The 14,322-nt window shown below is 38.4% G+C and overlaps 1 protein-coding gene across 1 annotated transcript in view; it reads right to left on the reverse strand.

The window, feature by feature from the left end:
* SPATA7 (spermatogenesis associated 7) overlaps positions 1-14,322 on the reverse strand; it is a 73,627-nt gene that overhangs the window by 44,862 nt on the left and 14,443 nt on the right. Inside the window, exons 4-6 of the mRNA XM_065402654.1 lie at positions 10,704-10,778; positions 9,070-9,162; positions 6,224-6,271 (exon numbers count right to left, since the gene is read on the reverse strand). Coding sequence (XP_065258726.1) covers positions 6,224-6,271; positions 9,070-9,162; positions 10,704-10,778 — 216 coding nt within the window. The remainder of the gene's footprint in view (positions 1-6,223; positions 6,272-9,069; positions 9,163-10,703; positions 10,779-14,322) is intronic.

Below are 14,322 nucleotides of genomic sequence, written 5' to 3' on the forward strand. Positions count from 1 at the left end.
GGTTAGATTTTCTTGTAAGAATGAAGATGTAGGCCCTGAATCATCCTGAGAGTCACAGAGTGGACATCTGTTAACTACAGGCTTACTGGTAACAGTCTTGTGTGTACTTTGCACCTCTCCATTTACCAATCTAGTTTCTTATGGATTAGAGCCAGTAATACAAACTTGCTTTTGACTTTTTGGTGCTGCGTATGACAGAAAGTGCATTGATCACGCAAAGCCCCACTGGTAGAAAACAAAGAGGTGTTGATTGAATTTATGCCTACATAACACACTCATTTACACTTTTAAAATAAGTTTTTCTCTTTAAAACAATTTCCATGTCTTTCCATCTTAATCTCCCACAGAGTGTCCATCAGTATAATATCTATACAATACACTGCACCCACAAATAATTGTAAAATTGTGGGAGAAAAAATAAGAGGCCAAGACTAGGCTGAAAATCTGACCTTTATATGTAAAATGTTGTTTTCTTCAATGTAGTTTGTGGCAATCTTTATTGGGCATTATGTATAAAGTTTAAAAGAGAAGAGTCACAAAAATTATTCAAGGACTGGAAAAAGTGTCTTACAGTGAGAGACTTAAAGAGCTTGATCTGTTTACCTTATCAAAAAGAAGACTGAGAAGTGACTTGTTTATGTATATGTACCTTCACAGGGAGAAAATAATAGGTGCTAAAAGGATTTTAATCTAGTTGGAGAAAGGCATAAAAGGAGCCAATGGCCAGAAGTTAATGACAGTCAAATTCCTAGAAATAAGGCACAAATTTTTAAAAGTGAGGGTGATTAACCATTCGGCCAAAATATCAAGGTATGTGGTGGAGTCCCCATCTCTTGAAAAGAACAGGAGTACTTGTGGCACCTTAGAGACTAACAAATTTATTAGAGCATAAGCTTTCGTGGGCTACAGCATATGCATCCGAAGAAGTGGGCTGTACCCACGAAAGCTTATGCTCTAATAAATTTGTTAGTCTCTAAGGTGCCACAAGTACTCCTGTTCTTTTTGCGGATACAGACTAACACGGCTGCTACTCTGAAACCCATCTCTTAAGGTCTTCAAATCAAGACTGGATGCTTTTCTAGTAGATGTGCTTAGTCAAAAACAAGTTATTGGGCTCAATACAGGGATGACTGGGTGAAATTCTTGGCTATGGTAATATAGGTCAGACTAGATGCTCTAATGGTCCCTTCTAGCCTTAATCTATGAAAAATGTATTATGTTGCTTTAAATAAATTTCTTCCTCAGAGGTACTGCCTTTCATAGAGAACAAAATGTGTATCTACTGCAGAAGCATTTCAAATTGCTATAATTCAAAATGCAGGGACATAGAGATATTTACACATTTGGTTTTCATATTTATAAGCAAGAAATTCAGATGACAAATACACAGGACTATATTTTCAAAAAGATATGTCTGATTTCTGTGCACTATTACCATGTGTGTGCAAACATGCACCGTTTATATGCATAATTCAAGTGGATCTTTTAGGAAAAGATACATATATTATAGTTGGAGCAAACAACAACAGTGATAATTAAGATTGCCTGAGTGTTTCTGTTTAAAGGCCGTATTTCAGTTACTTTTAACCTTCACCTTTTGGTCTGAAATTTTCTGAGTCTGACCTCAATTGAAGGATTATTTTTTAGGAAAGTTTGAGAAAAATGGTTCTGCCATTTTTGAGTACAATAATAGTGAAAAATATACACAGCTCTTAATGGCTCTAATGAGCCCTCAGGGAGTGACAGAACTTGGAAACTTGGCAGTTGTAGTAAATAAGTTAACCCCTCCCCCCATTCTCACTGTTCTGTTGGCACTATCTGTGTATGTAAGAAAACCCCAGGTCATTAAAAAATGCAGGTGTGTCTGGAATGAGGCAGGGCTCCCTTGTTGCACAGAGTCTTAGAACGTATGCATGAAAACGAGGCAGGACTCATATGGGGACGGTGGAAGGGCCAGTGCAGGGAAGACTGTGCGAACTTCCTGCACAGCAGCAAAACATGGACAAGTTTGATTTTCCTGGTTTACACAGAGATTTTATGTTTTTCACAACACAAAGATCATCAGTGATCATGCACAAAATGTACGTGTTCACACGTGGAGGTAATGCTGGAAAAAATCAGGCCTAAAAATATAAAAATCCTGATAAGTTCCTAGGTCCAGGCAAGGAAGAGTATCAGTTAGACTGCATCATTATTAGTTTCCCCCCCCTAAAAATGAGCGTGTTTAATGACTTCTAAAAAATGTAACTGCAGGTTCATACTTGATGTCCATCCACTATGTGTGCCGGATTTCTGGTGGGCAATTTCTCAGAATGCAGATTTTTCCTAGCAGGAGATCTACACTCTCAATCACTAGGTTCAGGCTGCACTATCAGTGTGTTCTGTGGAAAAACCTCTAAGCATATGGGTTGCAAAAGTTGTTATTATTGGAATCCAGACATGTGTAACAGCACCTATCTTATTTGGCAGGGCTTTTGTCAAGTTTTCTGGCACAAATGCTACAATAATGAGATTTCTAATAGCCACTGGTATTGACATGCTTAGGGTAATTCTGCACATAGAAGTTTCAGATTTCAAGAAGTTTCAAATTTAACAACTATTTTAAGTCAATAGAACTGATCTAATACACATGTGCATGCTTGCTGCTGGCTCAGTGGCATGGCAGCTTGCCTGCTTTGCTGCCAGCTAGGATAGTGGGAAAAGAACTGTGGAAACTAAATACACTTTAAGGGCAGACCTATTCAGTTGTTCAGAGGAAGTGCCAGCTCCAGTATCATGTTAGTGCTTAAGAACCAATGACTGATCCATGGCAACAGCCCAAAGGGAACTATTCAACTGCTATTTTAGCAGGGCAAGCAGCACAATTTTGGGGAGAAACGTTCAGCATGATGTGCAGGTATTCTGCTTTGCAACTCTCATTAATGTTAATAGGAGCCATGCTGATAAATCTCAGCACTTCATATTGAAAATTTGCTCTCAATGTGTACTTTGAGAAGCAATGAGGGGAGAAGAGGACTTCAAAGGAGAACGGTGAGAAAATTCAACATCTGAAAAAGTAATTGCAGAAACTTTACAAAAGCTCAATAAAGTGACTGTAAATCTCAGATTATGGCACCACAAGTAAAATATGTTCACAGTTAAGAAGTAAAAAATAGTAAGATAGTAGTAAGATATGGAATATAAAAGGAAAAAATAGTAAATTAATATGTTCCAACAGAGGCTATAAACTAACTACTCCATGTCCCAAGGCTCAGATGGAAAGGACAACTGATATGAGATTATTTTAAAATGATCTTTTTCAAATTTTCTTTTTCAATACCCTTCTAGCAATCTCAGTGCTTGTGTTGTTGATTGCTATGACACTACCACCTATTTGATATGGGATGGGAAGAAAAGTTCCAGTCCAGTTTGAAAATAAGGTGAAAGAGCAATTTAGTGAGGATTTAGTGTACTGTTTTTACCAAGCAGATGGGCAAACACAATAGCAGCAGCAAAGGTGTAAAGTTTCCATCACACACTGGTAGGCGATTAATTCAAATTCTGTAACCATGACAAAGTTACACAGTCTGAGAGTGGTCTGAGTAAACTGAACGGAAAGGGAAATATACTGTACCTAGGCAAGTTCCATTTGAAATGGAATTTTACTCACTATGGAATACACCTACTAGTGCCATTACAATTATCTGTTGGGTTAAGGCTCTGTCCCGGTTTTCAACATGTACTCATATAATCCAGAAAAATTCACTATGGCATGAACTGTGTCATATAGGCTCACAGTTCAGGAGTATTTTGTTTGTGAAAATAACAGGCTCTGAAAAAAATGGGCAGAAAGTTCAGAAAGGCCTAAGCAGGTGCGGGAGAATCATCTTTATCCAGGTGGGAATTCAAATAAAGGCCTGACTGAGGCAACAAGAGAAGTCACAGAAGTGAACTTTTTTTTTTCAAAAAAACCCAAGCACTTTAATCCTCCCTCCTACACCAAGCTGATGTAGTCACGCTACAGAGGAGCTATTGATACAGCTGGGGCGCCAGGAGGAATCCTACATCCCAAGCTGTGGGTCTGCAGGATAGCTGATATGAGGCTGCAATAATCCCTTGTGATACCGTTCCAGCCTGTGCTGCACCCTCTGGAAACAGCAGATGATGAATCCACAGCTTGTCTTGGACCTTTTGGCCCTGCTTTGCTGCTTGCCTAAAATCCCTAAAACCCATTCCACAGGGACATGTACCAGTCCCAGTGAAATTGAGTTCTGCTGCCCAAAGGGTGTGTGAACCATGTATCTTGTCTCCCCACAACACATTGATTTGGCTGTGTCTCAGACTAAGTACAGAGAAGAAGGGTCTAGATTCTGCACTGACAGGGCCGGCTCCAGCTTTTTTGCCGCCCTAAGCGGCGAAGCAAAAAAAAAAAAAAAAAAAAAGATAAAGCCGCGATCGGCGGCACTTTGGCGGCAGCTCTATCGCACCACTTCATTCTTCGGTGGCAATTTGGCGGCGGGTCCTTCGCTCCCAGGGGGATCCGCCGCCGAATTGCTGCCGAAGACCCGGACGTGCCGCCCCTTTCCATTGGCTGTCCCAAGCACCTGCTTCCTTTGCTGGTGCCTGGAGCCGGACCTGTGCACTGAGTAGAAAACACATTCCATGGCCTCCTTCCATCCAAAATGACTGCTTTAATAAGTCACTTATCATCACCATCACCACCACCACCACCATCATCATCGGGGGGAGGGATAGCTCAGTGGTTTGAGCATTGGCCAGCTAAACCCAGGGTTGTGAGTTCAATCCTTGAGGGGGCCATTTAGGGATCTGGGGCAAAATCAGTATTTGGTCCTGCTAGTGAAGGCAGGGGGCTGGACTCGATGACCTTTCAAGGTCCCTTCCAGTTCTAGGAGATAAGATTTTTTTTTTTAATGGAGATATCCTATCTTTTGTTACTAATTACAATACAAGCATGGAAACAGATACACAAATCATTAGTATGTATCTTGACAAGAATACAATGAAGAAATATGTTTGTTAATTTAACAAGCAGCTTAGGTTTAGCCTCTTTGACTGATATACTTCTTTTAGCAGTCAGTAAGCTGATGTCTTGAAAGTCACTGCATTTCAGCTTGCACTGTTGTCACAATAACTTTCTCCTTTCTCTTATCACAAACAGTATTTGATACAGAGATATAACTAACCATGGTAATAATTGCAGCTCAGTCCGGGTTGATTGTGACTTATGTTGTTACCACCTGATGGCTGTTTGATTGTTTTTGTGAAATGATTTGATTGGTCTCAGTCCAGTTCCTGGCAGGTGTTGACTTCCCAAAAACTCCTCCAGAACTGGCACTAATGGGCACTCTTGTTAAAAGTCTTCATAGAGAAGCTGAGTGCATATGGAGACAAAATTTACCTCCCACCCCACATGTGGTGCCATAAGGTCAGAGATGTAACACATTGGAAGGGAGGTGGGAGAGAGAATATTGCACTGCTCCTGCTTCTGCTGCATCCACCATGGGGAAGAAGACGACTTTAAACTTCAAGGTTGGCAATAACTGGCTAGATGCATTTCACTAGGACTAAATTCATTACAGACTGCCACAAAAAGGGGAATGAGGAGTGTTATAGAGTCATGAAGATACACGTGTGCCTTATTGAGTAACTGTGATCTTTTATTGTTACCCTTGTGCTTCCTCTCTCATTCCCTCCCTTTTCTGTTTATGAGCCTCACTTATATTGTGAGGAATTTGGATTGTGGGCCCTTCTGGGTGGGGACCGGGATTTTTCTTGTATTTGTGAGGACCCTACTGCAAATTTGAATGTTGTATCATTAATAGCTAGGGCCCCATGTCTGTCATGGAGGTCGCAGAAGTCACGGATCCCTGGGGTCGCTGGAGCAGCTCGGGCAGCCCCCTGCAGCGGTCCCCAGGGCGGCTGGCTGGAGCAGCTGCGGTCGGCGGCCCCCGACAGCTGGTGCCGCTGGCCCCGGGCGCCCCCCCAAACAGCACCCCCCAACAGAAGCCCCCCTCACAAGATTTAGTCAGGGGTATTTATAGTAAAAGTCATATAGCCATATAGTCATATAGGTCACGGGCCATGAATTTTTGTTTATTGACCATGACCTGTCCATGACTTTTACTAAAATACCCATGATTAAATCGTAGCCTTAGTAATAGCAAATAACACCCTAACTTTATTAAACTTTTTAAAGAATTAACGTCTCATAGTAAATACTTACATTTGATGCTGGTTAACCTGCTTTTTGGCACTGAACAGTCTACGGCTGCTGAAAACAATAAAAAAAAAAAAATAGAAGTGAGTTATGCAAGATCCTATTCTTAATATTTGCTATGGTTAGAACAATATATTACCAAAATATCACTAAACAGAGACTTGTTTAATTAAAGGCTAACAGTTTAGCTAATTATTTTTCCAGTACCCTGTCTCTGAGAATGGCTGGAAGAAGGTGGAAAAGTGTAATGCATCTAGTGTTGTGATAATATATCATGAGAGAGGAATTTCTTCCTGACCTTAACTAGGTCCTGATCCTATAAACACATGTGTGTTTAACTTTAAGCATGTGAGTAATCCCATTGATTTCAATAGGACTATTCAGGTGCTTAAAGCTAAGTATGAGTAAGGCTACATTTTAGTCACGGCTATTTTTAATATAAGTCATGGACAGGTCACGGGCAATAAACAAAAAGTCACGGCCCCGTGACCTGTCCATGACTTTTACCAAAAATATCTGACTAAATCTTACCAACTTCCCCAGCTGCTGGGATGGCCCTGGGGTCAGCTACACCAACGCTGCAAAATTCATGGAGGTCATGGAAGTCACAGAAGCCGTGACTTCCATGACCTCCATGAATGATTCGCAGCCTTAAGTATGAGCATTAATATTTGCAGGATTGGGACCAGTTTATGCCATGAAGCATGGGAATAGGCTGTGAAATTTAAAACGAACAACACACACAAAAAATCTACTTTTTTTTTTTTTAATACTACGCACACAAAATATTTAATAAATTCCCAATGACCCTTGGGACACTGCCCCAGATCCGGCACATTATATTCTATTATTTGACTTAAAAAAAAAGTTAGGCAGAGCTTTGTAACCTACTTTTTTCACTTGATTCTTTAATGAAAGGTTGACTGTAAACACTGCATAACGACAGCATCATAAGTTTCTAAACTTCAGTAATATTCAACCTTTGGGCATAGTTTTGCCACAATTAAGCAAAATGTACTAAGTTTTGCACTAAATTTATACAAAAAATTGAATTAGCTGTTCTATGTAATTGAAATGGAAAAGGTATTGCTTCAGAAGGTTGTAATGGGTGGTATGAAATCTGAATTGTGCTTTGGTGCAAAAAATTTCCATATACAATACAAGACAGAGATAGTTGGGAATTAACCTCTCCAAACTGGAATAAGAGATTAAAATGAAAAGGTTGTGCACGTTAAGGAAATCTGTGAAGCAGCCTGCATAAATGTCTGAGTACTGCAACTCCTCAGATCATATCTGGAGCAGGTTGCTTGTGATATTCAAAGTTAAAAACCATTTGGACAGAAATATGCATTTCAGTTAATATGGAAGTTAGAATGGTGCAACTACTGTTTCACCCTATTGCCATATATTATTGTGAGAGCCAGAACTCACAGTAGCAGATGAGAAGCAGATAGAAACTTTTCATATCACTTACTGTGATCATATGGATAGTGAGAATGAGTGCATATTAAAGCAATGTGATTGATTCTAGTATATTTCTGTCAAATATGAATCAGGAGAGGAGAGTGTATTTGGAAGCATGCTGCAGCTGCAAGAATGAATTCCTTGGCAGAGATCCAAAGAAAAGCAAAAGCTATAGCTAAACAACATCAACCTGTACACTGACAATATATTGGCACAGACAAGCCAGAGAGTCAGTACTCTTCCTCCCATCGCAATTTTAGAAAAATAAAATTGTAAATAAAGCACACTCTGGAGCCTCTGATTCACCTTTCGGTGCTTCCTCTGTGCCTAATAAAGATAGTTATTGGCATTATCTTCTTATTCATATTCTGAGTCTGAATTTTACTGATTATTAATAACTGAAGATTAGCAGTATCATTAGCCTGATTTCCTTTGACCATCATCCCACATCAAGCAAAAATGGATGAGGCAAGAAAGAGGATAAAGTGTTGGATTCTTAGTTCATAAGGAATCAATATAAAACTGCACTGTTATGAAGAGGCAGTGGTTGACTAGCTTTCCCTTATAAGCTCAATTTGATCACAGCTACTCACCCAACCTTATCTTCACCCAAACTAAAACAATCTCCCTGATCCTTCTCATGAGTGCCCATTCCTCTGCCAGAGAAGATTAAGGTGTGCATGGAACCTTTACTCTGAAGTTCCAGACTTCCTAACATTTGCTTTGTGAAAACATTACTCTAAAGTTTGAATTTACTTCTCTGTAAAGAACAAAGCATATTAATATTGCTGTATGAATAACAAAGATTAATAATAGATTATATTAATTTACCAACATTTGGGGAAATTTTTCAAAGTGCTAAACACTCACATCTTCCACTGACTGCAATGAGAACCCTTAGTGTTTAGCACCTTTGAAAATTAGGCCTTTTGGGGGTTTCTTTTGTTTGTTTTTAAAAGATGAAATGCTGTACATTTATTCTGATGTAACTAATCTGTGTTTACTTACTCTATCCTAATGAAGATTTTTTTTTTTTTTTTGGTCTATGCAATTTACTTAGCATCAGCAACAAAACAGAGCGAAATGAAGGGAAATCAAAGACAGACTCACAGCACTAGACATCATTAAATAAAAGTAGTAACTTTCTATCATCACCCGAATGAATAAAAAAAAAGATGTTAATGTGAGAAAAACAACCACACACAAAGTTACTGAATGACTTTTCATATTTATTATTAGTGGGAAGCAGCCAACTGACATCAGCAAGGAACCGAACCAGCAAAAACAAAACTTTCTACAACCCAATTCCTGTTACAGGTCTATTCTAATGCAAAGTGAAGGAAGGAGCTAAAACTGGGTGTAGAAGTTTCATGTTTGGACGTTTTTACCTTTGGCTGAAAGGATTTTGTTATAATGAACAGCCATGTGATCCCTGATCAGGTACTGGTTATTTAGTCTCCGGGAGGAGTCAATGCAAAAAGCTATAAAATTAAACACATTTGAATGTTATAAAAAGTAGTGTAAAGATAAATAGTTATTAATTAATTACAGTTCAAACCCAACACAGTTCCAAACAAGAGCGGCAAAGATGGCAGGCGGTGTTACATAATGGAGGCCACAAGAACCAGAGCATGGGCCTGCCCTTGCCTTTGTCCTCCCAACTTCACAAGCGACATGCCCTAAGGAGACACTTGTCTTTCCTAACAACTTCAGAATCATGGTACTTTTGGGAAAGGGTACCGAGGCTTTCACTCACTCCTTCGTTCTAGGAGGTCATCTCTCCCTGCTACCTTTTCTCCTTTCCCTGCAGTGTTGGTTTGCACTACAGCCTCAGATCCAGTGGCTAAGCACTCTCATTCCATTTTTTAAAAGATCATACTGCATCTCTAAACAAACCAAACTGAAATTTGGTGGTCATCAAAGTGTGCTAATGCTCCCTCCCCTCTCTTTAAAACTGAATAGCGTATGTCTGACAGCCTCAAATCCAGGTGTTCTACCCATGAATCCCATGCACTTTGTCTCTCCCACATTAATGGGCTGGTTTGGTAGCATTTTCATAGTTAAAATGCTGAGTGGATAAAGTCCCAGTTTTCCATCACTTCCACCGCATCCATCCAACCCCAAACTTTTAAAAACGTTTATTCCAAACCAGTAGCAGAATATATGTTTAAATTTCATCAGTATAAATAAATACATTTAAAAACAATACTCAGTTAATTGTCCCTCCCCTCCATTTACCTGCCAGCCCCCAAGGTGAGGGTCTGCAGGAAAATGTTATTCACATTGTTAGAAGTTTTAGTGATATTACCAACTGTTACATGGGAAACAGAGATTCCTAAACTCAGGACATTGTGGATAAGGGCCTGATGCTGTGAAATGTTGACATTAGTGGGAGTTCATCACACTCAGCACCTTACATGATCAGATTTGTCCCATAGAGTCATAAACCATTTTCAATCATTTCTTTTTATTTAAACATAATCTTTGTTTAAGATATCTTAGGACACAAAAATTTTAGCTTGGACAGAGTTCAAGAAGTCCCTATAAATATAGGCACTGTTTTAGCAGGGCATTTAAACACATGTTTAAGTGGTCTACAGAATAGAGGGGACTACTCACAATCTTAAAGTTATACATATGCTTAAGTGCTTTGCTCAATGGGAGCCATAGCTTCTTCATCACCTGAATGGAAACAAGCTCAGTATCATATTAGAATACACATTATTCGTTCTATTTGAGCCATTAGCTCATAAGAAATAACACTTAAAGGTAGTATTTTTACCTTTTTAGCTGTAATTTTATGTATTCTAGCCAGCAAAAGCACCAAGATACATAAAACCCAATGTGAAAAGACCAAATGTCCTTTCAGTAAAGCACATTTGTATATTACTATTATTAAAACCTCAGTAAAAGTTTAAGTCAAAGGTTTTAATGAAATAAACATTTTTTAAAATCATAAAATAAACATGTCCATACAAAGCAACCATGACAACCCTTTAATCAAATCATACATATTACTTACCATTACTCTGAGTACTTAAATGTCCTTTAAATGGGCTTGCTGGACCATATCTGGGAATGGCTGGGTATTCGCTCACTTAAAGAAAAATGTCAAGCAATTAGAAGGAAATACATATTTTGACAAATAAGATAAAGCAGAACATGTTTCTTTAAAGCTGCAAAGGTCTGTTTAAATTGGTTATTATGAGAAATTTGAATCTGTGGCAGCCAATCAGATTACTGGTAGGGTGGACTTTATTCAATGTTATAACGTGAACATCATTACAGTTCAATGAGCTTCCCATATTACCTAAATACCAAAGTATGATTGTAGAGAGACAGCATGGGTGAGGTAATTTATTTGATTGGACCAGCTTCGGTTGGTGAGAGAGAGACAAGCTTTCGAGATTACACAGAGCTCTTCTTCATGTCTGGGAAAAGTACTCAGAGTGTCACAGCTAAATACAAAGTGGCACAGATTGTTTAGCATAGAGAATGGTCCCTTCAAAGGAATGTTCCCTTGAAATATGTTAACTACTTATGCTAAACAATATGTGCCACCTTCTATTTAGCTGTGACACTCTGAGTATGTTTCCCAGACCTGGGGAAAAGCCTGTGTAAGCTCGAAAGCTTGTCTCTCTCACCAACAGAAGCTGGTCCAATAAAAGATACCTCACCCACCTTGTCTCTCTAATATCGTGGGACTGACACAGCTACAACAACACTGCATACAAAGTATGACTGTGATGTTTTCATAGATTCACAGAGTTTAAAGCCAGAAGGAATTATTAGATCAACTAGTCTGATCTCCTGTATATCACAGTCCATTAAATTTCACTCAGTTACCCCTGTACAGCGCCCAATAAAAACTTGTGTTTGGCTAAAGTATAACTTGTTTTAATGTTTTATTGTAAGGACTTTAAATCCATTACATCAAATGCCTGATGTATGTATAATCTTTTCCGATGATAGATGCTGATGTAATTTAGCTTCATGCCCATAATTTACACTGCTAAATTCTGAACACTTTAAGGAAACAATCTGTGCTTTCTCCTCCAATAAGAAACCATCTTGACAATAAAAGGAGTTTGTTTCAAAGTATACTGTATAAAGATAACTGGTATTGCACTCGCTGAGGTCATTTAAAAAAATAATCATCCCAACGGTTTGATGGACTGGCAGAGATTCCATTTAATATCTTTAGATCTAAAACAATCACAGTGCAGCTATTCTATGACAAATGTTGATGCAACTACTCACTCTAGTACCAGTCGTTTGGCGTAATAGGAGAATAAGCATCATAGAATCAACATATCCTGCTCAAAAAATAAATGTCTTAATATTAAATGCAGCAGCTGTTGTTCACTGGTCAATATTTTATCCTGTTGACAGTCAGTATGATTTTCAAAAGTGCTCAGCACACTGAGTGCACTTGAAAATCCCATCTATTGTCTCTTATGTAAATTAGGATCTTAAAAATCACCACCTGATTTCACTGAGAAACTCCACATTCCTGAAGCAATTTTTAAAAGGAGATATTGATTGTTATGAGCAATAACATGCTCTGAGCCTTCCCTCTAAGTGGCTAACCCCAAGAATTTAAAATATAAAACAAAGAAAAAGAAAAAATCCACAAGATTCTTCTAAAACAAGATTTCTTTCTTGAAGTTAAGGTACCATACCTGCTCCACTTACTATTGACTATAATAATTTGCAGCCAATTTCAAGGAACATATGATCATTGTCAAGGGCTGAACTAGCCCATTCTCTCTCACCTGTAGATGTGAAGAGAGCCTGAAATGGTCATGTGAATGATTGCCTTACAACTGATACATGGCACCACTGTGTGCAAGTAAAAACACATGACAAGGTGTATGGTCATAAGCAGATGTACACACACCTCAGGTGCTCTGTGAGGTAAGAGGCTGAAAGTAACCAATAAGTGTGGTTATCTAATACACTTGGACTCTTCAGTCTCTGGTACAACTACACTCCATGAAATACATTATGCTTTTTACTGTATTAATTTTTTTAAAATTTAGATATTTGAAAAATTGTGGAGAAAAGAAATGTCTTTATTTTGGGATATATTGTATTTTTTAAATTATTTTTTAAAAATATTATGGGTTTTTTTTTAATCCCCTAATTCAAGGTCCTTCACATTAGGAGTAGGGATGTAACTTTTACTATTCAGGTCAACACCAAAAACTAGCCATCCTTTTCTTCATCTGCATCTTTTTTCCATTCTTCATTACTGCTTCTATCCCTTCTTGTTTCCTGGTTGCTTCTCTTTAACTCCCCTCCTATTCCTTGATTGCATACCCTTCCTTCCCAGTCCAAATCCCTCACTGCTTCCCTTCCCAGCACCTCTGCTCCATGTACAAGCAGAGAAACAAAGTGAAACTGATAAAATAGAGCAGCTCTCTGGTTATGGCCCCAATCCTGCAAAAACTTACATATCTGCTTAACTTTAACCAGATGAGTAATCTAATTACATGCTTAAAGTTAAGCACTTGGGTGAGTGTTTATAGAATTGAGGGCTATATTTGTTGCTTCTGGCATATGGAACGTAACAGTAAAGAAGGTATGGGGAACAAGATAAAATTGGTTTGCATTTGATGATTTCTAAAAACTAGCAATAAACTATAGGACCCTTTTGGCTCTTAAAGGCTGTAGTATTTTAAAGCACCGTTAATACAAATCAAAATAGAAGGGGAAATCTTAAGATATTTTTATGACATTCTTCTTTTTGATGGGTGTAATGATTTCAATGAGGGCAAATTAGTAAATTTCTTTCTGTGTAGTTACATTAAATACTATAGATCCTGAATAGATAGTCAAAGCCACTGTCACATGGAATCTTCTTTTATAATATAACAGCATTTCCAAACCTGGGATATCTTAACACTCAGCGAATGTATAGTTCCATCATACAAGCTCTTTAATGGGCTTTTTACTGTATTCCAAATGTAGGCATGTTACACTTTACATAAACAAAGCACAAATGCTATAGAAATCTTCTGACTATTCACTAGGAGCCCTGGATAGAAAAGGGAAGGAGCTATCAAGTCCATTAGCCTAAAGCATCTATCTATTTTTTGATGTACCGCAAAAGCTATTACTCTTGAAAAGGACAGGATATATCTGTTGCTAATTTTCACATGCAACTAAATAATTTGAGAGGCACATTGTGATCTGGGTTACTACATATTCACATCCTGAATGTCTACTATACACACAAAAAGAACAAGAATACTTGTGGCACCTTAGAGACTAACAAATTTATTTGAGCATAAGCTTTTGTGGGCTACAGCCCACTTCTTCGGATGCATAGAATGGAACTATACACATACTATACACACAGAATATTGACCCTACAAGAAATAAAATGGGCCACATCCAGGCTGTTGCCAGATCCTATCTGTTCTTCATTTAAAACATCTTTAAAATCTGTCCTCTCTCCTGCACTTTAGATCACTATCTCTTGGCCCTACCTTAGTCAATTATCTACTTGAGCAACTCCTTCTCCCTGGCTTCCCTACCTCTGACTTGCCTCTCCTCCAGTACATAACAAATGCCACTAGTAAAGTCATCTCTCTTGATCAGTGATCAGATCAGCTTAACCCCTTAAATGACTTTCT

Source organism: Emys orbicularis, chromosome 4, assembly GCF_028017835.1.
Source record: "Emys orbicularis isolate rEmyOrb1 chromosome 4, rEmyOrb1.hap1, whole genome shotgun sequence".
Classification (NCBI taxonomy): Eukaryota; Metazoa; Chordata; order Testudines; family Emydidae; genus Emys; species Emys orbicularis.